We start from the raw sequence: 26,378 nt of genomic DNA, 5'->3' as shown, positions 1-26,378 counted from the left end.
GTAGTCCATTGCTCTACCTCTGTGTCGTCAAGTATACTATCCATATGTGTGCTGCATGTGCTGTTTGGGGACTATTTTTTAAATCTGCCATCCTGTCTGACACTGCAGTGCCACTCCTAGATGGGCCAGGTGTTTGTGTCGGCTGCTTGGGTCGCTTAGCTTAGCCATCCAGCGACCTTGGTGCACCTCTTTTTTTCTTTGCATCATGTGCTGTTTGGGGACTATTTTTTAAATCTGCCATCCTGTCTGACACTGCAGTGCCACTCCTAGATGGGCCAGGTGTTTGTGTCGGCCACTTGGGTCGCTTAGCTTAGCCATCAGCGACCTTGGTGCACCTCTTTTTTTCTTTGCATCATGTGCTGTTTGGGGACTATTTTTTAAATCTGCCATTCTGTCTGACACTGCAGTGCCACTCCTAGATGGGCCAGGTGTTTGTGTCGGCCACTTGGTTCGCTTAGCTTAGCCATCCAGCGACCTTGGAGCACCTCTTTTTTGCTTTGCATCATGTGCTGTTTGGGGACTATTTTTTGAAGTGCCATCCTGTCTGACACTGCAGTGCCACTCCTAGATTGGCCAGGTGTTTGTGTCGGCCACTTTGGTCGCTTAACTTAGTCATCCAGCGACCTCTGTGCAAATTTTAGGACTAAAAATAGTATTGTGAGGTGTGAGGTGTTCAGAATAGACTGGAAATGAGTGGAAATTATGGTTATTGAGGTTAATAATACTATGGGATCAAAATGACCCCCAAACTCTATGATTTAAGCTGTTTTTGAGGTTTTTTTGTAAAAAAAACCCCACCTGAATCCAAAACACACCCGAACCGTCAAAAATTATTCAGGGAGGTTTTGCCAAAACGCGTCCAAATCCAAAACACTGCCGCAGAACCGAATCCAAAACCAAAACCCAATAAATTTCCGGTGCACATCTCTAACTATAAGTATATAGAGCAGCTGATTGGTTGCCATGGGCAACATCTCCACTGGCTCACTTCTCCACTTTTATCACTGCTTCATACATGCCCTCCTAAGAGTTAAAGGCTAAAGAATAGATGAAGCCCTCTGGAATCAGAGTTTACCTGTCCTTAAAAAGTAACATTATTCTGATGCTTCTGCAGTCACAAACAAAGCAGGAATGGACAAGCATCCATGATTTTCTGCAGCATTATTGGATTGCAGTGTTCAGTGGCTCACTGGGATGGAAACCAGCCAAGGAAATTTCTGGAAGCAGCCCTAATGGAACAGATCTGTTGAGGAGGAAGGGTCTATTGAGGGGGGCAGATACTAACTCCTCCTGATTCTTAGCTGTAGGCAGTCGTGACCTTCCCTGCATTTTATACAGCTGTTGTGTCTGTAACTTTAACGCAATGTGGCTACATCATCCCCAGTGTCTCTCCAGGCACCTTGTGTCTCTCCATCCTCTCAGTGTCTCCTCAGCTCCAGCCACTCTTGCTTCTCTCCAGTCCCCCTGTTGTCTCCCTAACTCCAGCCTCATTGTATCTCTCTAACTTCAGTCCTCTTCTTTCTCTCCAGCCCTCTACTGTCTCTCCAGCCCCCATCTGTCTCTTCAGCTCTGGCTCCTTACATCCCTCCAGCTCCAGCCACTTACCTTATCTTGCATCTTCCAGCTCTATATGCTTCCCATCAATGTGGAGCATGTGATGTCATGATGTCATACTCACTGCACCACAATAGACAAAAAAAACTTTACTGTACCAGCCATCAATGCCAGAAGGGGAAAACCATTGCCAGGTCTCCCCTCATATGCCCTTTTTGCTAGGGTCTGTGGCAAGCTATTGAATGGGGGCATGGTGCCGGCCCAACGGCAACTGTCCCATGCTCCCAGTGGCCTAGTCTCTCTCAGGCAATGATGCATAGACTGCTATCACTATTGTTACTACCAGGTAGAGGTATGCCACTGGTGGTGTTATGCCAGAATTTTTACACTACACCAGAGTTAGTCCTCATTATACGAGTGACCCAAAAGTGATATGAGAAGTGTCACAGTTACCCATCATGACTCATTATGACAGTACTCCCAGGAGTTTCCTTACATTTATTTTATGCAAAGTCACAGAGCATAATGAACACAATGTCAAATTGATGGTCACCCATACTAAGAAGTAGCAGTTTCATACAGCTAGATGCTGACATGGACAAGCATCAGTCATGCCATGCCATGCCATGGTACAGCAGCAACCCCTAGAAAGTGGGATCCTGCATGCACAGATACAACAGCAACACAATGGATGATGACTGCCCATGAAGGATGCTGTGAATTGTAGTCCATAAGGTCTCAGAATCCTCAGTACCAGTGAGTATTTGTGCATATCCACAATCCTCCACTGCTTTTACTGCTTCTTGATAAGATGCAGCAGTGGGTGACTGGCCGACTGATGCCTATGAAAAGCGTTAGGCTGGCCTTGGAGGGTGGGTACCCTGAGTGCGTTCCTCCTGCTATTAGTGCGCTCCTGCTTACTAGTGGTGGATACCGCTTAGTGCTGCAACCTAATCAGTGTACCTTTAAATCCGGCATAGTAATACAGTTACAAATTTGTGATGGTAGTCAAATATAACATGGTGGTGTCATCACACCAAGGTCAGGGTTGTTTGGGAGATCTACTGAGGACCATCTCAGTTCAGATGTTGGTCCCAGTGAGTTCATTAAACATTGCTTTTGCCCTCTCCGTTCCCCTTTAGAGAGCTCACCCGTATTCTCATAGACAGCAGCGCCTGCTAAACTTGTGACAGCAGCAAGCTTATGGAAACAATCAGGTTACAAACAGGAATGCCTATGCAAAATGAAACTGTCACCCTCTTTTTAGATCCAGCATAGGATTGAAGCTCATTTAATGTATATAAAAGACAGGTATAAATAAAGTGAACCTAAACATGTCCGGCAACAGACCGTTTTGGGCCTGGTACAGTGATATCTCTGGGACCCCCTCAGATTTTATATAAGCCACTCTTAACAACGGGAAAGACTCACCTGAGCTGCACCCCCTAGTACCAAGACCCGAACACTGCACAGCAGGTACCATGCAGCCCTCACACCCCACAAGTAGATGCCGGTGCAGGGCACGGGAATTCTGGCCAGGGAGCTGTCATGTCCCATAACTGAGCTGTTCCTGGAAGAGTGGGTGCACACTCACGCTGCACAGTTACTGTGTGTGAGAGGCTACTGTCACTCCGCCTATAGCTCGCTTTTCTATTTGGACAAGATGGCTCACATCACATCCTTGGGGCCCCTCTTAGTCTTGGGGTCTGGTACAGGTGTCCCCTTTGACCCTCCCTGTCGTGGGCCCTGATCCTAAAGAGGTGGTAGGACTCATCTCCCCTGACTCTTCTTCAGGCGATGCTACACTGAGAAATACCTTGCCACTGTCAGAGGCGCAACTAGGGTTGGTGGCGAACTCTGCAATTTGAAAGAAATGTCACCCGCTGAAAACTGTTCTTTAAAATTTTGGGTGTATACTTACTGTGCATTGATATTGAAACAAAAAAGAGACGTGTGCCAACATCAATATAACAGAGATGAATACCACATGCACACACACTATTGTTTATAGAAAAATGATAAATGAATGTGCAGGGACCCCAGAAGCTCTGCCCTACATGCAGTGATAGTATGAAATACATTTTGAATGCTTTTTTTAAATACTTCTTTAACACTCCTGCCATCAGCTGAAATTATGTTAAGTCACTTAAAAATAAAAATGATCTATGCCATCAATGTTACTCTTATAGCCCTTTAAGACATGAGCAAAAACCTGGAATTTGCCAGGACACGGCAAACCGACTCAGGTCCTGCTTATGTCAGAAAGGGTCAGACCCGGATTGACAATCCCGGGTTTGTGACCCTGCAATCAAAAAGGTTATTCTTGGGACTTGCAACCTGGGTCAGTGCCAAGCATCCTCTGCTATACGGAAGACCAGGTTCACAGGAAGGGTGACAACACAGGTGTGAAGGGTGATGACTCAGGAAAAACCTATGACTAGAGTCCAAGCCTTGTTAAAGCTGGGGTTTATATCTGAAAAGGTTCATCAGTTATTTTTTCTGCTACCTCACTGATTTTTTTTATATGGGGTTCCCTCAAACAAGTCTTTGTCTCTGGGGTGCCCCGTGTTATATTATTGTGAAGGCAGGCGCTCCGCAGCCATGTTTTGCTTCTCAGCAGCCGCATGTGATATCACACGGCCACCCCGAAAAGGGCCTTGACCCACCTGTGTTCCCGTCGCTATGTCCCCGCAACTCTGCATCGCCACTCCTGTCTGGCAGAGGCTTTTGCATCAATGCGATACTGAATAAGGACCTATATACATTAGTGATGAGCACCGGAAATTTTTCGGGTTTTGTGTTTTGGTTTTGGGTTCGGTTCCGCGGCCGTGTTTTGGGTTCGAACGCGTTTTGGCAAAACCTCACCGAATTTTTTTTGTCGGATTCGGGTGTGTTTTGGATTCGGGTTTTTTTTTTCAAAAAACCCTAAAAAACAGCTTAAATCATAGAATTTGGGGGTCATTTTGATCCCAAAGTATTATTAACCTCAATAACCATTATTTACACTAATTTTCAGTCTATTCTGAACACCTCACACCTCACAATATTATTTTTAGTCCTAAAATTTGCACCGAGGTCGCTGGATGACTAAGCTCAGCGACCCAAGTGGCCGACACAAACACCTGGCCCATCTAGGAGTGGCACTGCAGTGTCACGCAGGATGGCCCTTCCAAAAAACACTCCCCAAACAGCACATGACGCAAAGAAAAAAAGAGGCGCAATGAGGTAGCTGTGTGAGTAAGATAAGCGACCCAAGTGGCCGACACAAACACCTGGCCCATCTAGGAGTGGCACTGCAGTGTCACGCAGGATGGCCCTTCCAAAAAACACTCCCCAAACAGCACATGACGCAAAGAAAAAAAGAGGCGCAATTAGGTAGCTGTGTGAGTAAGATAAGCGACCCAAGTGGCCGACACAAACACCTGGCCCATCTAGGAGTGGCACTGCAGTGTCACGCAGGATGGCCCTTCCAAAAAACACTCCCCAAACAGCACATGATGCAAAGAAGAAAAAAAAGAGGCGCAATGAGGTAGCTGTGTCAGTAAGATAAGCGACCCAAGTGGCCGACACAAACACTTGGCCCATCTAGGAGTGGCACTGCAGTGTCACGCAGGATGGCCCTTCCAAAAAACACTCCCTAAACAGCACATGACGCAAAGAAGAAAAAAAAGAGGCGCAATGAGGTAGCTGTGTGACTAAGATAAGCGACCCAAGTGGCCGACACAAACACCTGGCCCATCTAGGAGTGGCACTGCAGTGTCACGCAGGATGGCCCTTCAAAAAACTAGTCCCCAAACAGCACATGACGCAAAGAAGAAAAAAAAGAGGCGCAATGAGGTAGCTGTGTGACTAAGCTAAGTGACCCTAGTGGCCGACACAAACACCTGGCCCATCTAGGAGTGGCACTGCAGTGTCACGCAGGATGGCCCTTCCAAAAAACACCCCCCAAACAGCACATGACGCAAAGAAAAATGAAAGAAATAAGAGGTGCAAGATGGAATTGTCCTTGGGCCCTCCCACCCACCCTTATGTTGTATAAACAGGACATGCACACTTTAACCAACCCATCATTTCAGTGACAGGGTCTGCCACACGACTGTGACTGAAATGACGGGTTGGTTTGGACCCCCACCAAAAAAGAAGCAATTAATCTCTCCTTGCACAAACTGGCTCTACAGAGGCAAGATGTCCACCTTATCATTATCCTCCGATATATCACCGTGTACATCCCCCTCCTCACAGATTATCAATTCGTCCCCACTGGAATCCACCATCTCAGCTCCCTGTGTACTTTGTGGAGGCAATTGCTGCTGGTGAATGTCTCCACGGAGGAATTGATTATAATTCATTTTAATGAACATCATCTTCTCCACATTTTCTAGATGTAACCTCGTACGCCGATTGCTGACAAGGTGAGCGGCGGCACTAAACACTCTTTCGGAGTACACACTTGTGGGAGGGCAACTTAGGTAGAATAAAGCCAGTTTGTGCAAGGGCCTCCAAATTGCCTCTTTTTCCTGCCAGTATAAGTACGGACTGTCTGACGTGCCTACTTGGATGCGGTCACTCATATAATCCTCCACCATTCTTTCAATGGGGAGAGAATCATATGCAGTGACAGTAGACGACATGTCCGTAATCGTTGTCAGGTCCTTCAGTCCGGACCAGATGTCAGCATCAGCAGTCGCTCCAGACTGCCCTGCATCACCGCCAGCGGGTGGGCTCGGAATTCTGAGCCTTTTCCTCGCACCCCCAGTTGCGGGAGAATGTGAAGGAGGAGATGTTGACAGGTCGCGTTCCGCTTGACTTGACAATTTTGTCACCAGCAGTTCTTTGAACCCCAGCAGACTTGTGTCTGCCGGAAAGAGAGATCCAAGGTAGGTTTTAAATCTAGGATCGAGCACGGTGGCCAAAATGTAGTGCTCTGATTTCAACAGATTGACCACCCGTGAATCCTTGTTAAGCGAATTAAGGGCTCCATCCACAAGTCCCACATGCCTAGCGGAATCGCTCTGTGTTAGCTCCTCCTTCAATGTCTCCAGCTTCTTCTGCAAAAGCCTGATGAAGGGAATGACCTGACTCAGGCTGGCAGTGTCTGAACTGACTTCACGTGTGGCAAGTTCAAAAGGTTGCAGAACCTTGCACAACGTTGAAATCATTCTCCACTGCGCTTGAGACAGGTGCATTCCACCTCCTATATCGTGCTCAGTTGTATAGGCTTGAATGGCCTTTTGCTGCTCCTCCAACCTCTGAAGCATATAGAGGGTTGAATTCCACCTCGTTACCACTTCTTGCTTCAGATGATGGCAGGGCAGGTTCAGGCGTTTTTGGTGGTGCTCCAGTCTTCTGTACGTGGTGCCTGTACGCCGAAAGTGTCCCGCAATTCTTCTGGCCACCGACAGCATCTCTTGCACGCCCCTCTCGTTTTTTAAATAATTCTGCACCACCAAATTCAAGGTATGTGCAAAACATGGGACGTGCTGGAATTTGCCCAGATTTAATGCACACACAATATTGCTGGCATTGTCCGATGCCACAAATCCACAGGAGAGTCCAATTGGGGTAAGCCATTCTGCGATGATCTTCCTCAGTTGCCGTAAGAGGTTTTTAGCTGTGTGCGTATTCTGGAAAGCGGTGATACAAAGCGTAGCCTGCCTAGGAAAGAGTTGGCGTTTGCGAGATGCTGCTACTGGTGCCGCCGCTGTTGTTCTTGCGGCGGGAGTCCATACATCTACCCAGTGGGCTGTCACAGTCATATAGTCCTGAGCCTGCCCTGCTCCACTTGTCCACATGTCCGTGGTTAAGTGGACATTGGGTACAACTGCATTTTTTAGGACACTGGTGAGTCTTTTTCTGAGGTCTGTGTACATTTTCGGTATCGCCTGCCTAGAGAAATGGAACCTAGATGGTATTTGGTACCGGGGACACAGTACCTCCAACAAGTCTCTAGTTGGCTCTGCAGTAATGATGGATACCGGAACCACGTTTCTCACCGCCCAGGATGCCAAGGCCTCAGTTATCCGCTTTGCAGCAGGATGACTGCTGTGATATTTCATCTTCCTCGCAAAGGACTGTTGGACAGTCAATTGCTTGGTGGAAGTAGTAAAAGTGGTCTTACGAGTACGACTTCCCCTCTGGGATGACCATCGACTCCCAGCAGCAACAACAGCAGCGCCAGCAGCAGTAAGCGTTACACGCAAGGATGCATCGGAGGAATCCCAGGCAGGAGAGGACTCGTCAGAATTGCCAGTGACATGGCCTGCAGGACTATTGGCATTCCTGGGGAAGGAGGAAATTGATACTGAGGGAGTTGGTGGGGTGGTTTGCGTGAGCTTGGTTACAAGAGGAAGGGATTTACTGGTCAGTGTACTGCTTCTGCTGTCGCCCAAAGTTTTTGAACTTGTCACTGACTTATGATGAATGCGCTACAGGTGACGTATAAGGGAGGATGTTCCGAGGTGGTTAACGTCCTTACCCCTACTTATTACAGCTTGACAAAGGCAACAAACGGCTTGACAAATGTTGTCCGCATTTCTGTTGAAATACTTCCACACCGAAGAGCTGATTTTTTTGGTATTTTCACCAGGCATGTCAATGGCCCTATTCCTCCCACGGACAACAGGTGTCTCCCCGGGTGCCTGACTTAAACAAACCACCTCACCATCAGAATCCTCCTGGTCAATTTCCTCCCCAGCGCCAGCAACACCCATATCCTCCTCATCCTGGTGTACTTCAACACTGACATCTTCAATCTGACTATCAGGAACTGGACTGCGGGTGCTCCTTCCAGCACTTGCAGGGGGCGTGCAAATGGTGGAAGGCGCAAGCTCTTCACGTCCAGTGTTGGGAAGGTCAGGCGTCGCAAACGACACAATTGGACTCTCCTTGTGGATTTGTGATTTCGAAGAACGCACAGTTCTTTGCTGTGCTTTTGCCAGCTTGAGTCTTTTCATTTTTCTAGCGAGAGGCTGAGTGCTTCCATCCTCATGTGAAGCTGAACCACTAGCCATGAACATAGGCCAGGGCCTCAGCCGTTCCTTGCCACTCCGTGTGGTAAATGGCATATTGGCAAGTTTACGCTTCTCCTCCGACAATTTTATTTTAGATTTTGGAGTCCTTTTTTTACTGATATTTGGTGTTTTGGATTTTATATGCTCTGTACTATGACATTGGGCATCGGCCTTGGCAGACGACGTTGCTGGCATTTCATCGTCTCGGCCATGACTAGTGGCAGCAGCTTCAGCACGAGGTGGAAGTCGATCTTGATCTTTCCCTATTTTTGGAACCTCAACATTTTTGTTCTCCATATTTTAATAGGCACAACTAAAAGGCACCTCAGGTAAACAATGGAGATGGATGGATACTAGTATACTTATGGATGGACGAGCGACTGCCGACACAGAGGTAGCTACAGCCGTGGACTACCGTACTGCATCTGCTGCTAATATAGACTGGATGATAATGATATAAAAAATATATATATATCACTACTGCAGCCGGACAGGTATATATTATATAATGACGGACCTGCTGGACACTGTCAGCACTGCAGACTCCTAAAGTAAGCTACTAGTATCAAGAAGATAGAAAAAAAAACACAACAGGTAGGTGGTATACAATTATGGATGGACGAGCGACTGCCGACACAGAGGTAGCTACAGCCGTGGACTACCGTACTGCGTCTGCTGCTAATATAGACTGGATGATAATGATATAAAAAATATATATATATCACTACTGCAGCCGGACAGGAATATATTATATAATGACGGACCTGCTGGACACTGTCAGCAGCACTGCAGACTCCTAAAGTAAGCTACTAGTAGTATCAAGAAGATAGAAAAAAAAAAACACCACAGGTAGGTGGTATACAATTATGGATGGACGAACGACTGCCGACACAGAGGTAGCTACAGCCGTTGACTACCGTACTGCGTCTGCTGCTAATATAGACTGGATGATAATGATATAAAAAATATATATATATCACTACTGCAGCCGGACAGGTATATATTATATAATGACGGACCTGCTGGACACTGTCAGCAGCACTGCAGACTCCTAAAGTAAGCTACTAGTATCAAGAAGATAGAAGAAAAAAAAAAACACCACAGGTAGGTGGTATACAATTATGGATGGACGAGCGACTGCCGACACAGAGGTAGCTACAGCCGTGGACTACCGTACTGCATCTGCTGCTAATATAGACTGGATGATAATGATATAAAAAAAATATATATATCACTACTGCAGCCGGACAGGTATATATTATATAATGACGGACCTGCTGGACACTGTCAGCGCTGCAGACTCCTAAAGTAAGCTACTAGTATCAAGAAGATAGAAAAAAAAAACACAACAGGTAGGTGGTATACAATTATGGATGGACGAGCGACTGCCGACACAGAGGTAGCTACAGCCGTGGACTACCGTACTGCGTCTGCTGCTAATATAGACTGGATGATAATGATATAAAAAATATATATATATCACTACTGCAGCCGGACAGGAATATATTATATAATGACGGACCTGCTGGACACTGTCAGCAGCACTGCAGACTCCTAAAGTAAGCTACTAGTAGTATCAAGAAGATAGAAAGAAAAAAAAAACACCACAGGTAGGTGGTATACAATTATGGATGGACGAGCGACTGCCGACACAGAGGTAGCTACAGCCGTGGACTACCGTACTGCGTCTGCTGCTAATATAGACTGGATGATAATGATATAAAAAATATATATATATCACTACTGCAGCCGGACAGGTATATATTATATAATGACGGACCTGCTGGACACTGTCAGCAGCACTGCAGACTCCTAAAGTAAGCTACTAGTAGTATCAAGAAGATAGAAAAAAAAAAACACCACAGGTAGGGGGTATACAATTATGGATGGACGAGCGACTGCCGACACAGAGGTAGCTACAGCCGTGGACTACCGTACTGCGTCTGCTGCTAATATAGACTGGATGATAATGATATAAAAAATATATATATATCACTACTGCAGCCGGACAGGTATATATTATAATGACGGACCTGCTGGACACTGTCAGCACTGCAGACTCCTAAAGTAAGCTACTAGTATCAAGAAGATAGAAAGAAAAAAAAACACCACAGGTAGGTGGTATACAATTATGGATGGACGAGCGACTGCCTACACAGAGGTAGCTACAGCCGTGGACTACCGTACTGCGTCTGCTGCTAATATAGACTGGATGATAATGATATAAAAAATATATATATATATCACTACTGCAGCCGGACAGGTATATATTATATAATTAATGACGGACCTGCTGGACACTGTCAGCAGAATGCGTTTATAGAATAAAAACACCACACGACGAGTGTTTAACTTTTTCAGGCAGACAATCACAATATACTGGTGGTCAGACAGTGGTCACTGGTCAGTCACACTGGCAGTGGCACTCTGGCAGCAAAAGTGTGCACTGTTAAATAATATGTACTCCTGCTACTGCTCCCCAGTAATTAAGCTGTGTGAGCACTGAGCACTCAGCACAGTCAGATATACATAGATGATGCAGCACACTGAGGCTGAGCACAGATATGATATACTGTTACTGTGTCACTGTGTATCGTTTTTTTTCAGGCAGAGAACGGATTATATTAAATAATAATATAATAAAACTGCACTGGTGGTCACTGGTCAGTCACTAGTAAACTCTGCACTCTCTGAGTACTCCTAAGCTCCAGTAAATCAAGTGTCTCACTCTCACTCTCTCTCTTCTAATCTAAATGGAGAGGACGCCAGCCACGTCCTCTCCCTATGAATCTCAATGCACGTGTGAAAATGGCGGCGACGCGCGGCTCCTTATATAGAATCCGAGTCTCGTGTTAGAATACGAGCCTCGCGAGAATCCGACAGCGGGATGATGACGTTCGGGCGCGCTCGGGTTAGCCGAGCAAGGCGGGAAGATCCGAGTCTGCCTCGGATCCGTGTAAAAAGGCTGAAGTTTGGGGGGGTTCGGATTCCGAGGAACCGAACCCGCTCATCACTAATATACATACTACATAAGAATGGGCATCGCTGCAGAGCTGGTAGAGATTTCCTAAAAGTGGACAGATTCTTTAGAAAAATCAGGTTTAAACTAGAGATGTGCACTTGAAATTTTTCGGGTTTTGTGTTTTGGTTTTGGGTTCGGTTCCGCGGCCGTGTTTTGGGTTCAACCGCGTTTTGGCAAAACCTCACCGAATTTTTTTTGTCGGATTCGGGTGTGTTTTGGATTCGGGTGTTTTTTTCAAAAAACACTAAAAAACAGCTTAAATCATAGAATTTGGTGGTCATTTTGATCCCAAAGTATTATTAACCTCAAAAACCATAATTTCCACTCATTTTCAGTCTATTGTGAATACCTCACACCTCACAATATTATTTTTAGTCCTAAAATTTGCACCGAGGTCGCTGGATGACTAAGCTAAGCGACCCTAGTGGCCGACACAAACACCTGGCCCATCTTGGAGTGGCACTGCAGTGTCACGCAGGATGGCCCTTCCAAAAAACACTCCCCAAACAGCACATGACGCAAAGAAAAAAAGAGGCGCAATGAGGTAGCTGTGTGAGTAAGCTAAGCGACCCTAGTGGCCGACACAAACACCTGGCCCATCTAGGAGTGGCACTGCAGTGTCACGCAGGATGGCCCTTCCAAAAAACACTCCCCAAACAGCACATGACGCAAAGAAAAAAAGAGGCGCAATGAGGTAGCTGTGTGAGTAAGATAAGCGACCCTAGTGGCCGACACAAACACCTGGCCCATCTAGGAGTGGCACTGCAGTGTCACGCAGGATGGCCCTTCCAAAAAACACTCCCCAAACAGCACATGACGCAAAGAAGAAAAAAAGAGGCGCAATGAGGTAGCTGTGTGAGTAAGCTAAGTGACCCTAGTGGCCGACACAAACACCTGGCCCATCTAGGAGTGGCACTGCAGTGTCACGCAGGATGGCCCTTCCAAAAAACACTCCCCAAACAGCACATGACGCAAAGAAGAAAAAACGAGGCGCAATGAGGTAGCTGTGTGAGTAAGCTAAGCGACCCTAGTGGCCGACACAAACACCTGGCCCATCTAGGAGTGGCACTGCAGTGTCACGCAGGATGGCCCTTCCAAAAAACATTCCCCAAACAGCACATGACGCAAAGAAAAAAAGAGGTGCAATGAGGTAGCTGTGTGAGTAAGCTAAGCGACCCTAGTGGCCGACACAAACACCTGGCCCATCTAGGAGTGGCACTGCAGTGTCACGCAGGATGGCCCTTCCAAAAAACACTCCCCAAATAGCACATGACGCAAAGAAAAAAAGAGGCGCAATGAGGTAGCTGTGTGAGTAAGATAAGCGACCCTAGTGGCCGACACAAACACCTGGCCCATCTAGGAGTGGCACTGCAGTGTCACCCAGGATGGCCCTTCCAAAAAACACTCCCCAAACAGCACATGACGCAAAGAAGAAAAAAAGAGGCGCAATGAGGTAGCTGTGTGAGTAAGCTAAGTGACCCTAGTGGCCGACACAAACACCTGGCCCATCTAGGAGTGGCACTGCAGTGTCACGCAGGATGGCCCTTCCAAAAAACACTCCCCAAACAGCACATGACGCAAAGAAGAAAAAACGAGGCGCAATGAGGTTGCTGTGTGAGTAAGCTAAGCGACCCTAGTGGCCGACACAAACACCTGGCCCATCTAGGAGTGGCACTGCAGTGTCACGCAGGATGGCCCTTCCAAAAAACACTCCCCAAACAGCACATGACGCAAAGAAAAAAAGAGGCGCAATGAGGTAGCTGTGTGAGTAAGCTAAGCGACCCTAGTGGCCGACACAAACACCTGGCCCATCTAGGAGTGGCACTGCAGTGTCACGCAGGATGGCCCTTCCAAAAAACACTCCCCAAACAGCACATGACGCAAAGAAAAAAAGAGGCGCAATGAGGTAGCTGTGTGAGTAAGATAAGCGACCCTAGTGGCCGACACAAACACCTGGCCCATTTAGGAGTGGCACTGCAGTGTCACGCAGGATGGCCCTTCCAAAAAATACTCCCCAAACAGCACATGACGCAAAGAAAAATTAAAGAAAAAAGAGGTGCAAGATGGAATTGTCCTTGGGCCCTCCCACCCACCCTTATGTTGTATAAACAGGACATGCACACTTTAACCAACCCATCATTTCAGTGACCCGGTCTGCCACACGACTGTGACTGAAATGACGGGTTGGTTTGGACCCCCACCAAAAAAGAAGCAATTAATCTCTCCTTGCACAAACTGGCTCTACAGAGGCAAGATGTCCACCTCATCATCATCCTCCGATATATCACCGTGTACATCCCCCTCCTCACAGATTATCAATTCGTCCCCACTGGAATCCACCATCTCAGCTCCCTGTGTACTTTGTGGAGGCAATTGCTGCTGGTCAATGTCTCCACGGAGGAATTGATTATAATTCATTTTAATGAACATCATCTTCTCCACATTTTCTGGATGTAACCTTGTACGCCGATTGCTGACAAGGTGAGCGGCGGCACTAAACACTCTTTCGGAGTACACACTTGTGGGAGGGCAACTTAGGTAGAATAAAGCCAGTTTGTGCAAGGGCCTCCAAATTGCCTCTTTTTCCTGCCAGTATAAGTACGGACTGTCTGACGTGCCTACTTGGATGCGGTCACTCATATAATCCTCCACCATTCTTTCAATGGGGAGAGAATCATATGCAGTGACAGTAGACGACATGTCCGTAATCGTTGTCAGGTCCTTCAGTCCGGACCAGATGTCAGCATCAGCAGTCGCTCCAGACTGCCCTGCATCACCGCCAGCGGGTGGGCTCAGAATTCTGAGCCTTTTCCTCGCACCCCCAGTTGCGGGAGAATGTGAAGGAGGAGATGTTGACAGGTCGCGTTCCGCTTGACATGACAATTTTCTCACCAGCAGGTCTTTGAACCCCAGCAGACTTGTGTGTGCCGGAAAGAGAGATCCAAGGTAGGTTTTAAATCTAGGATCGAGCACGGTGGCCAAAATGTAGTGCTCTGATTTCAACAGATTGACCACCCGTGAATCCTTGTTAAGCGAATTAAGGGCTCCATCCACAAGTCCCACATGCCTAGCGGAATCGCTCCGTGTTAGCTCCTCCTTCAATGTCTCCAGCTTCTTCTGCAAAAGCCTGATGAGGGGAATGACCTGACTCAGGCTGGCAGTGTCTGAACTGACTTCACGTGTGGCAAGTTCAAAGGGCAGCAGAACCTTGCACAACGTTGAAATCATTCTCCACTGCGCTTGAGACAGGTGCATTCCACCTCCTATATCGTGCTGAATTGTATAGGCTTGAATGGCCTTTTGCTGCTCCTCCAACCTCTGAAGCATATATAGGGTTGAATTCCACCTCGTTACCACTTCTTGCTTCAGATGATGGCAGGGCAGGTTCAGGCGTTTTTGGTGGTGCTCCAGTCTTCTGTACGTGGTGCCTGTACGCCGAAAGTGTCCCGCAATTCTTCTGGCCACCGACAGCATCTCTTGCACACCCCTGTCGTTTTTTAAAAAATTCTGCACCACCAAATTCAAGGTATGTGCAAAACATGGGACGTGCTGGAATTTGCCCATATTTAATGCACACACAATATTGCTGGCATTGTCCGATGCCAGAAATCCACAGGAGAGTCCAATTGGGGTAAGCCATTCCGCGATGATCTTCCTCAGTTGCCGTAAGAGGTTTTCAGCTGTGTGCGTATTCTGAAAACCGGTGATACAAAGCGTAGCCTGCCTAGGAAAGAGTTGGCGTTTGCGAGATGCTGCTACTGGTGCCGCCACTGCTGTTCTTGCGGCGGGAGTCCATACATCTACCCAGTGGGCTGTCACAGTCATATAGTCCTGACCCTGCCCTGCTCCACTTGTCCACATGTCCGTGGTTAAGTGGACATTGGGTACAACTGCATTTTTTAGGACACTGGTGAGTCTTTTTCTGACGTCCGTGTACATTCTCGGTATCGCCTGCCTAGAGAAGTGGAACCTAGATGGTATTTGGTAACGGGGGCACACTACCTCAAGAAATTGTCTAGTTCCCTGTGAACTAACGGCGAATACCGGACGCACGTCTAACACTAACATAGTTGTCAAGGCCTCAGTTATCCGCTTTGCAACAGGATGACTGCTGTGATATTTCATCTTCCTCGCAAAGGACTGTTGGACAGTCAATTGCTTGGTGGAAGTAGTAAAAGTGGGCTTACGACTTCCCCTCTTGGATGACCATCGACTCCCAGCAGCAAAAACAGCAGCGCCAGCAGCAGTAGGCTTTACACGCAAGGATGCATCGGAGGAATCCCAGGCAGGAGAGGACTCGTCAGAATTGCCAGTGACATGGCCTGCAGGACTATTGGCATTCCTGGGGAAGGAGGAAATTGACACTGAGGGAGTTGGTGGGGTGGTTTGCGTGAGCTTGGTTACAAGAGGAAGGGATTTACTGGTCAGTGGACTGCTTCTGCTGTCGCCCAAAGTTTTTGAACTTGTCACTGACTTATTATGAATGCGCTGCAGGTGACGTATAAGGGAGGATGTTCCGAGGTGGTTAACGTCCTTACCCCTACTTATTACAGCTTGACAAAGGCAACACACGGCTTGACAAATGTTGTCCGCATTTCTGTTGAAATACTTCCACACCGAAGAGCTGATTTTTTTGGTATTTTCACCAGGCATGTCAACGGCCATATTCCTCCCACGGACAACAGGTGTCTCCCCGGGTGCCTGACTTAAACAAACCACCTCACCATCAGAATCCTCCTTGTCAATTTCCTCCCCAGCGCCAGCAACACCCATATCCTCCTCATCCTGGTGTACTTCAACACTGACATCTTCAATCTGACTATCAGGAACTGGACTGCGGGTGCTCCTTCCAGCACTTGCAGGGGGCGTGCAAATGGTGGAAGGCGCATGCTCTTCACGTCCAGTGTTGGGAAGGTCAGGCATCGCAACCGAAACAATTGGACTCTCCTTGTGGATTTGGGATTTCGAAGAACGCACAGTTCTTTGCAGTGCTTTTGCCAGCTTGAGTCTTTTCATTTTTCTAGCGAGAGGCTGAGTGCTTCCATCCTCATGTGAAGCTGAACCACTAGCCATGAACATAGGCCAGGGCCTCAGCCGTTCCTTGCCACTCCGTGTGGTAAATGGCATATTGGCAAGTTTACGCTTCTCCTCCGACAATTTTATTTTTGATTTTGGAGTCCTTTTTTTACTGATATTTGGTGTTTTGGATTTTACATGTTCTGTACTAAGACATTGGGCATCGGCCTTGGCAGACGACGTTGATGGCATTTCATCGTCTCGGCCATGACTAGTGGCAGCAGCTTCAGCACGAGGTGGAAGTGGATCTTGATCTTTCCCTATTTTTGGAACCTCAACATTTTTGTTCTCCATATTTTAATAGGCACAACTAAAAGGCACCTCAGGTAAACAATGGAGATGGATGGATACTAGTATACTTATGGATGGACGAGCGACTGCCGACACAGAGGTAGCTACAGCCGTGGACTACCGTACTGTGTCTGCTGCTAATATAGACTGGATGATAATGAGATGAAATTAATATATATATATATAATATCACTAGTACTGCAGCCGGACAGGTATATATATATTTATTATGTAATGACGGACCTGCTGGACACTGTCAGCTTAGCACCGCAGACTGCTACAGTAAGCTACTATAGTAGTATGTATCAAGAAGAAAGAAAAAAAAAAACCACGGGTAGGTGGTATACAATTATGGATGGACGAGCGACTGCCGACACAGAGGTAGCTACAGCCGTGGACTACCATACTGTGTCTGCTGCTAATATAGACTGGATGATAATGAGATGAAATTAATATATATATATATATATATAATATCACTAGTACTGCAGCCGGACAGGTATATATATTTATTATGTAATGACGGACCTGCTGGACACTGTCAGCTCAGCACCGCAGACTGCTACAGTAAGCTACTATAGTAGTATGTATCAAGAAGAAAGAAAAAAAAAAAACCACGGGTAGGTGGTATACAATTATGGATGGATGAGCGACTGCCGACACAGAGGTAGCTACAGCCGTGGACTACCGTACTGTGTCTGCTGCTAATATAGACTGGATGATAATGAGATGAAATTAATATATATATATATATATATAAAATCACTAGTACTGCAGCCGGACAGGTATATATATTTATTATGTAATGACGGACCTGCTGGACACTGTCAGCTCAGCACCACAGACTGCTACAGTAAGCTACTATAGTAGTATGTATCAAGAAGAAAGAAAAAAAAAAAAACCACGGGTAGGTGGTATACAATTATGGATGGACGAGCGACTGCCGACACAGAGGTAGCTACAGCCGTGGACTACCGTACTGTGTCTGCTGCTAATATAGACTGGATGATAATGAGATTAAATTAATATATATATATATATAATATCACTAGTACTGCAGCCGGACAGGTATATATATTTATTATGTAATGACGGACCTGCTGGACACTGTCAGCTCAGCACCGCAGACTGCTACAGTAAGCTACTATAGTAGTATGTATCAAGAAGAAAGAAAAAAAAAACCCACTGGTAGGTGGTATACAATTATGGATGGACGAGCGACTGCCGACACAGAGGTAGCTACAGCCGTGGACTACCGTACTGTGTCTGCTGCTAATATAGACTGGATGATAATGAGATGAAATTAATATATATATATATATAATATCACTAGTACTGCAGCCGGACAGGTATATATATTTATTATGTAATGACTGATGACGGACCTGCTGGACACTGTCAGCTCAGCACCGCAGACTGCTACAGTAAGCTACTATAGTAGTATGTATCAAGAAGAAAGAAAAAAAAAACCACGGGTAGGTGGTATACAATTATGGATGGACGAGCGACTGCCGACACAGAGGTAGCTACAGCCGTGGACTACCGTACTGTGTCTGCTGCTAATATAGACTGGATGATAATGAGATGAAATTAATATATATATATATATATATATATATATATATAATATCACTAGTACTGCAGCCGGACAGGTATATATATTTATTATGTAATGACTGATGACGGACCTGCTGGACACTGTCAGCTCAGCACCGCAGACTGCTACAGTAAGCTACTATAGTATGTATCAGGAAGAAAGAAAAAAAAAAAAACACGGGTAGGTGGTATACAATTATATATATATACAATTATATATATATATTAAACTGGTGGTGATTAATTAAACTGGTGGTCAGGTCACTGGTCACACTATCAGCAACTTGCAAGTAGTACTCCTAAGCAGACAATCACAATATACTGGTGGTCAGTGTGGTCACAATGGCAGTGTGGCACTCTGGCAGCAAAAGTGTGCACTGTACGTTAAAATATGTACTCCTGCTCTCAGACTCTAACTGCTCCCCACTGTCTCCCCCACAAGTCAGATATACATATACAGTCACACTACACTTCAGCAAATAGTAGTACTCCTAAAAATGCTCCCCAAAATTACTAAATACTGTGTCTCTCTCTACTCTAGTCTCTTCTCTATAAACGGAGAGGACGCCAGCCACGTCCTCTCCCTATCAATCTCAATGCACGTGTGAAAATGGCGGCGACGCGCGGCTCCTTATATAGAATCCGAGTCTCGCGAGAATCCGACAGCGGGATGATGACGTTCGGGCGCGCTCGGGTTAACCGAGCAAGGCGGGAGGATCCGAGTCGCTCGGACCCGTGAGAAAAAAGCTGAAGTTCGGGCGGGTTCGGATTCCGAGGAACCGAACCCGCTCATCTCTAGTTTAAACTGAATCTTTGCTGGAATAACCATGCTGAAATCTCATATGGAATCCATAACTGAGAATGGGACTGGGCATGTTAAAAACCAGCTTCACCTTAGTAGCTAAATGGGACAATGTAAACATTGACCTTTAATAATGTTAATCTGGAGGATTACATTTTAATATCTGAATTCTATATCATTATACTGTTTGGATTACCCTGAAATATATTTATTCTATTGTATAGATTAAAATGTGATGATAACCTAATTCTATTGTGCTTGTGAAATTCTGCATGTTCTGTCTGCTGCAGATAACAGCAGAGAGAGCAGGGCTGGCCGTGGATAGACTCATTGTAACACATGAAGTTAGTTTGATAGTACACTCAAGGCAGTAGAGAACCTGGCTACTGCCAGGTAAGGGGGGGCGACGACTTGGGTACCCTGTATAATTATGTAATTGCATGTGATTGATCATTTTCAATTTTCAGAAAACAAATAGTATTCCAGTTCTAACTTCTCTATGTAACAGTGATAACTTTTTTAAACTTTTTTTCAGCTATATTTCTATACCTGTTTTGCAGGAACTGTTTGGATTCAGGACAGAGAGGTGGCGCAAGGTTCTGTGTATTCTAGGTTACATTTTCTCTCTGGGGTTTCTTAGACTCCTTTTCTATTGGAAGACAGAGATGGATGTTTGGTGTCACTGCGTACCTTGCAGTTTGGCTGAAGCTAACGTTGTCTTGCTCAGAACCACAGTGAGTATCTTTATGTTTACACAGCCCTTCAGTGTGTTGCTTAGCCAGTATTTGCTTTGTTTTTTTACCACGCTCTTAGGGCATGTTTTATTTTGTTAACATTTTAATATAGTTTAGATCAGATAAGGACAGCAAAATTAGCATAAGTTCTTGTGTATTAAACAACCCCCTTTATAATGTACACCATATTTTTCTATGTTACCGCTTTTCTTAGATATTTATCAAAAATAGAGTTGATTAATAGGATTTAGTAGTAGACATGAAACCTATAAGAGAACAGGCACTTATACCCCTTTTACACTCGCACTCCCGGGTCACTCCCGGGATGCTTCCCGGGACTGACCCCTTTCACACTGCACTAAGACCTGGGATCGACCTGGGACAGCCCCATTCACACTGATCCCGGAATATCCCTGCAAATGCATATGTATGTCATTAGAAATGGCCTTTTCTGGCTCACATGGATGAGGTCACACTAGTCAACAAAAGGGAGGAGTGAAGAAGAATCAACACAACATGTTTGGCGAATTAAATTTTTGTTATTTTTATAGGGTTTGCGGTGTATCTCTGGGTTTTTTGCGCTGTGTGTACTTTGTACCCCCAGCGCGGCGTTTGTACACAAAGTCCGTACACGGTACAGGACTCTGTACGCAAACGGTGTACAAAGTACGTAGGTTGCGTACAGAGTATAGCGGCCTCAGCGGCTTTCTCTTACGCTTCCTGGACGCTCCCCAGGGCTCTGAAAGATGACTTTATCTTTTCAGAGCCCAAGAAAGCTCCAATCCGAGGCCTTTTAACAGTCCCGGGATAGTGAATCCCTGGACGGGCCCTTTCACACTACACAGCTTCCCGGGACGGTCCCGGGACCAACCCTGGATGAGACCTGGGTTGAAATCCCGGGATGCTCGTCCCGGGAAATTGACCCTGTACCCTTTTACACTGAGATAAAACCCGGGATGATGCGCGTTCACGTGCAAAATCCCGGGATTTTCATGCGAGTGTAAAAGGGGTATTACAAGTTGACTAGATCTACATACATAATTTAGGACAGTGGGTGGGGAACCCTAAAAACCCCATATTAGAGATAGTAAATGTGTTTTGGTGCAGTCCAGACTTCAGTGAACATTGGGGGAAATTGTATTGTCACTGTGGAAGATGTTGCTGATCGTGGTTGTAGACCCAATGCTAGCTTACCCAGGATGAATAAGCCAATTGGTCAACAGTTTATACCCAGGACCCTGGTAATGAGTCACAGGCTTCATCATAGGCCTCACATAGGTCACAGCCCACTGGTAACACCATAAGCCAGCATCCAGCAATGCACTGACCAGTGGTCAATTCTATAAGACACAATAGGGTCTGATATAGACCACATCTTAGCTGATTGTACTCAGTGTCACATCTTTAGCAGTTCAGGAATCACCATGTAGGAGTAAACAAACTACAGCTGTAAATAGCCAGTCATGGGACATGTCTGTGATATTCCCTACATCTCCTGCTCACTACTACTAAAAGATTGTGACCAGTATTACATGCTGTGCAAGTGTTCTATCCATATCCAAGAGAAATAGGTTATCATTGTACATGAAAACATCTGTGAACCTGAGCTCTGCCCAGTGGCGGAACAAGCAAGCGGTGGGCCCAGGTGCAACAAAATGCTTTGGGCCCCCCCCCATCCCATCCAAGTCCACCCCATGGGCAGTGCGCGCCGTAGACGCGCGCAAAAATACATAGTGGCGTGGCTTCGTGGGGAAGGGGTGTGTCCACAAAATAATACCAATTCATAAAACGGTGCACAGTAGTCTCCATTCTTCAAATTACGCCGCACAGTAGCACCACTACACCAGGTAGAGACCCTTTTACTCCTTACAGCGAACAGATTCCCCTTTTTACACATAACGGCAGACAGCGTGCCCTCGTTACACATAGCGGCAGACAGCATACACTTTTTACACAATGGCAGACAGCGTGCCCTCGTTACACATTGCGGCAGGCAGTCCCAACAAATAAAAAAAGAAAAAGAAAGAAAGAAAGAAAGAAAGAAAGAAGAATTATACTTACCCTCTCTGTTGGCTCAGGCTCCTCGGTGCAGCTTCCCGGGCAGTAGAGAAGAAGGAGGAGGGAGGTGAAGGAGGGAGCCGCAGCAGCGCTGTGTTACTGGTGGAGGCGCTGCTGCTGCTGCCCCTCTGCTTCCCTATAGGCTGTTCTCAGAGACAGCCTATAGTGAAGCAGAGGAGCAGCAGCAGCAGCGCCTCCACCAGTAACAAAGCGCTGCTGCGGCTCTCTCCTTCACTGAGAGACTGTGACCTGTTTGTATATGAGGGAGGGAGGGACGGACGGACCCACCTCCCTCCTTCGTGTGCGGGTGGCCAGAATCGTTCCTTATGACGGGCGGGTCACGGGAGCGCTGGTGTGCGGCTGTGGCATGACATACAATGAGTCATTGTGACCAGTGGCGTAACTAGAAATTTTTCTCCCCCAAGCCAAAAAATCCTTCGGCGCCCCCCCCCCCCCCATACACCCCGTAATTGGCACTAGCAAAGGTAGAAAAATGCGTGCGCCGCATTGCCCGTTATACATTATGCTACACACTGCAATGCCCCTGATACATTATAGCACATACAATGTCTGTGACACGGTATGACACACACCACAATGATCCTGAGACATTATACCACATGCCACAATGCCCGTGATATAGTATACAACACACCGTAATGCCTGAAACATTATGACACACACCGCAATGTCCGTGATACATTATGCCACACACCGTAATGCCCATTACACATTAAGTTCTACAGTAAGGCTTCCAATTACTTTTAAATTACCTGCTTGTTGCCAGGGGTTTCATGCACTTGGTTCCATGCACGGTGCCAGGATGTCATGCTCGTTGCCAGGGGTTTCATGCACTGGGTGTCATGCTCGTTGCTAGTGGGTAGTGCTTGTTGCTAGAGCCGTGCTCCCAGTGCCACATATGCTCCCAGTGCCAGATATTCCCCCACAGTGCCAGGTATATGCACCCAGTGCCAGATATTCTCCCACAGTGCCAGATATTCCCCCCCAGTGCCAGGTATATGCCCCCAGTGCCAGGTACATGCCCCCCCAGTGCCAGTTATATGCCCCCAGTGCCAGGTATATGCCCCCAGTGCCAGATATTCCCCCCCAGTGCCTGCTTCCCCCCCAGTGCCAGGTATATGTTCCCAGTGCCGGGTATATGCCCCCAGTGCCGGGTATATGCCCCCCCAGTGCCAGATATTCTCCCACAGTGCCAGATATTCCCCCCCAGTGCCAGGTATATGCCCCCAGTGCCAGGTCAATGCCCCCCCCCAGTGCCAGTTATATGCTCCCAGTGCCAGGTATATGCCCCTAGTGCCAGATATTCCCCCCCAGTGCCTGCTTCCCCCCCAGTGCCGGGTATATGCCCCCAGTGCTGGGTATATGCCCCCCCAGTGCCAGATATTCTCCCACAGTGCCAGATATTCCCCCCCAGTGCCAGGTATATGCCCCCAGTGCCAGGTATATGCCCCCAGTGCCAGATATTCCCCCCCAGTGCCTGCTTCCCCCCCCAGTGCCGGGTATATGCCCCCAGTGCCAGGTATATGCCCCCCCAATGCCGGGTATATGCCCCCAGTGCCAGATATTCCCCCCCAGTGCCTGCTTCCCCCCCAGTGCCAGGTATATGCCTCCAGTGCTGGGTATATGCCTCCCCCCCAGTGCCAGGTATATGCCCCCCCCAGTGCCAGGTACATGCCCCCAGTGCCAGGTATATGCCCCCCCCCCAGTGCCGGGTATATGCCCCCCCAGTGCCAGGTACATGCCCTCAGTGCCGGGTATATGCCCCCCCAGTGCCAGGTATATGTCCCCAGTGCCAGTGGCGGAACAAGCAAGCGGTGGGCCCAGGTGCAACAAAATGCTTTGGGCCCCCCCCATCCCATCCAAGTCCACCCCATGGGCAGTGCGCGCCGTAGACGCGCGCAAAAATACATAGTGGCGTGGCTTCGTGGGGAAGGGGTGTGTCCACAAAATAATACCAATTCATAAAACGGTGCACAGTAGTCTCCATTCTTCAAATTACGCCGCACAGTAGCACCACTACACCAGGTAGAGACCCTTTTACTCCTTACAGCGAACAGATTCCCCTTTTTACACATAACGGCAGACAGCGTGCCCTCGTTACACATAGCGGCAGACAGCATACACTTTTTACACAATGGCAGACAGCGTGCCCTCGTTACACATTGCGGCAGGCAGTCCCAACAAATAAAAAAAGAAAAAGAAAGAAAGAAAGAAAGAAAGAAAGAAGAATTATACTTACCCTCTCTGTTGGCTCAGGCTCCTCGGTGCAGCTTCCCGGGCAGTAGAGAAGAAGGAGGAGGGAGGTGAAGGAGGGAGCCGCAGCAGCGCTGTGTTACTGGTGGAGGCGCTGCTGCTGCTGCCCCTCTGCTTCCCTATAGGCTGTTCTCAGAGACAGCCTATAGTGAAGCAGAGGAGCAGCAGCAGCAGCGCCTCCACCAGTAACAAAGCGCTGCTGCGGCTCTCTCCTTCACTGAGAGACTGTGACCTGTTTGTATATGAGGGAGGGAGGGACGGACGGACCCACCTCCCTCCTTCGTGTGCGGGTGGCCAGAATCGTTCCTTATGACGGGCGGGTCACGGGAGCGCTGGTGTGCGGCTGTGGCATGACATACAATGAGTCATTGTGACCAGTGGCGTAACTAGAAATTTTTCTCCCCCAAGCCAAAAAATCCTTCGGCGCCCCCCCCCCCCATACACCCCGTAATTGGCACTAGCAAAGGTAGAAAAATGCGTGCGCCGCATTGCCCGTTATACATTATGCTACACACTGCAATGCCCCTGATACATTATAGCACATACAATGTCTGTGACACGGTATGACACACACCACAATGATCCTGAGACATTATACCACATGCCACAATGCCCGTGATATAGTATACAACACACCGTAATGCCTGAAACATTATGACACACACCGCAATGTCCGTGATACATTATGCCACACACCGTAATGCCCATTACACATTAAGTTCTACAGTAAGGCTTCCAATTACTTTTAAATTACCTGCTTGTTGCCAGGGGTTTCATGCACTTGGTTCCATGCACGGTGCCAGGATGTCATGCTCGTTGCCAGGGGTTTCATGCACTGGGTGTCATGCTCGTTGCTAGTGGGTAGTGCTTGTTGCTAGAGCCGTGCTCCCAGTGCCACATATGCTCCCAGTGCCAGATATTCCCCCACAGTGCCAGGTATATGCACCCAGTGCCAGATATTCTCCCACAGTGCCAGATATTCCCCCCCAGTGCCAGGTATATGCCCCCAGTGCCAGGTACATGCCCCCCCAGTGCCAGTTATATGCCCCCAGTGCCAGGTATATGCCCCCAGTGCCAGATATTCCCCCCCAGTGCCTGCTTCCCCCCCAGTGCCAGGTATATGTTCCCAGTGCCGGGTATATGCCCCCAGTGCCGGGTATATGCCCCCCCAGTGCCAGATATTCTTCCACAGTGCCAGATATTCCCCCCCAGTGCCAGGTATATGCCCCCAGTGCCAGGTCAATGCCCCCCCCCAGTGCCAGTTATATGCTCCCAGTGCCAGGTATATGCCCCTAGTGCCAGATATTCCCCCCCAGTGCCTGCTTCCCCCCCAGTGCCGGGTATATGCCCCCAGTGCCGGGTATATGCCCCCCCAGTGCCAGATATTCTCCCACAGTGCCAGATATTCCCCCCCAGTGCCAGGTATATGCCCCCAGTGCCAGGTATATGCCCCCAGTGCCAGATATTCCCCCCCAGTGCCTGCTTCCCCCCCCAGTGCCGGGTATATGCCCCCAGTGCCAGGTATATGCCCCCCCAATGCCGGGTATATGCCCCCAGTGCCAGATATTCCCCCCCAGTGCCTGCTTCCCCCCCAGTGCCAGGTATATGCCTCCAGTGCTGGGTATATGCCTCCCCCCCAGTGCCAGGTATATGCCCCCCCCAGTGCCAGGTACATGCCCCCAGTGCCAGGTATATGCCCCCCCCCCCCCAGTGCCGGGTATATGCCCCCCCAGTGCCAGGTACATGCCCTCAGTGCCGGGTATATGCCCCCCCAGTGCCAGGTATATGTCCCCAGTGCCAGGTATATGTCCCCAGTGCCAGATCTGTCCCCCCAGTGCCAGGTATATGCCGCAGTGCCTGCTCCCCCGGCCCCCCCCTCCCCCCTCTATGTGTTGGAGGGACACGAGCGCATCGCGCGTCTCTCCTGTGTCCCTCCTGGCTCTCCCCCCGGCCGGTCTAAT

At 47.9% G+C, this 26,378-nt stretch overlaps 1 protein-coding gene across 1 annotated transcript in view; it reads left to right on the top strand.

Moving 5' to 3' along the window:
* LOC134909505 (probable cation-transporting ATPase 13A4) overlaps positions 1 to 26,378 on the top strand; it is a 332,428-nt gene that overhangs the window by 9,378 nt on the left and 296,672 nt on the right. The window contains exon 2 of the mRNA XM_063916442.1: positions 19,912 to 20,085. Coding sequence (XP_063772512.1) covers positions 19,912 to 20,085 — 174 coding nt within the window. The remainder of the gene's footprint in view (positions 1 to 19,911; positions 20,086 to 26,378) is intronic.

The sequence above is a fragment of the Pseudophryne corroboree genome, chromosome 4 (genome assembly GCF_028390025.1).
Source record: "Pseudophryne corroboree isolate aPseCor3 chromosome 4, aPseCor3.hap2, whole genome shotgun sequence".
NCBI classification, from domain to species: domain Eukaryota; kingdom Metazoa; phylum Chordata; class Amphibia; order Anura; family Myobatrachidae; genus Pseudophryne; species Pseudophryne corroboree.
The sequence above is the reverse complement of the archived record's forward strand: the minus strand, read 5'-3'. Positions and strand labels throughout refer to the sequence as shown.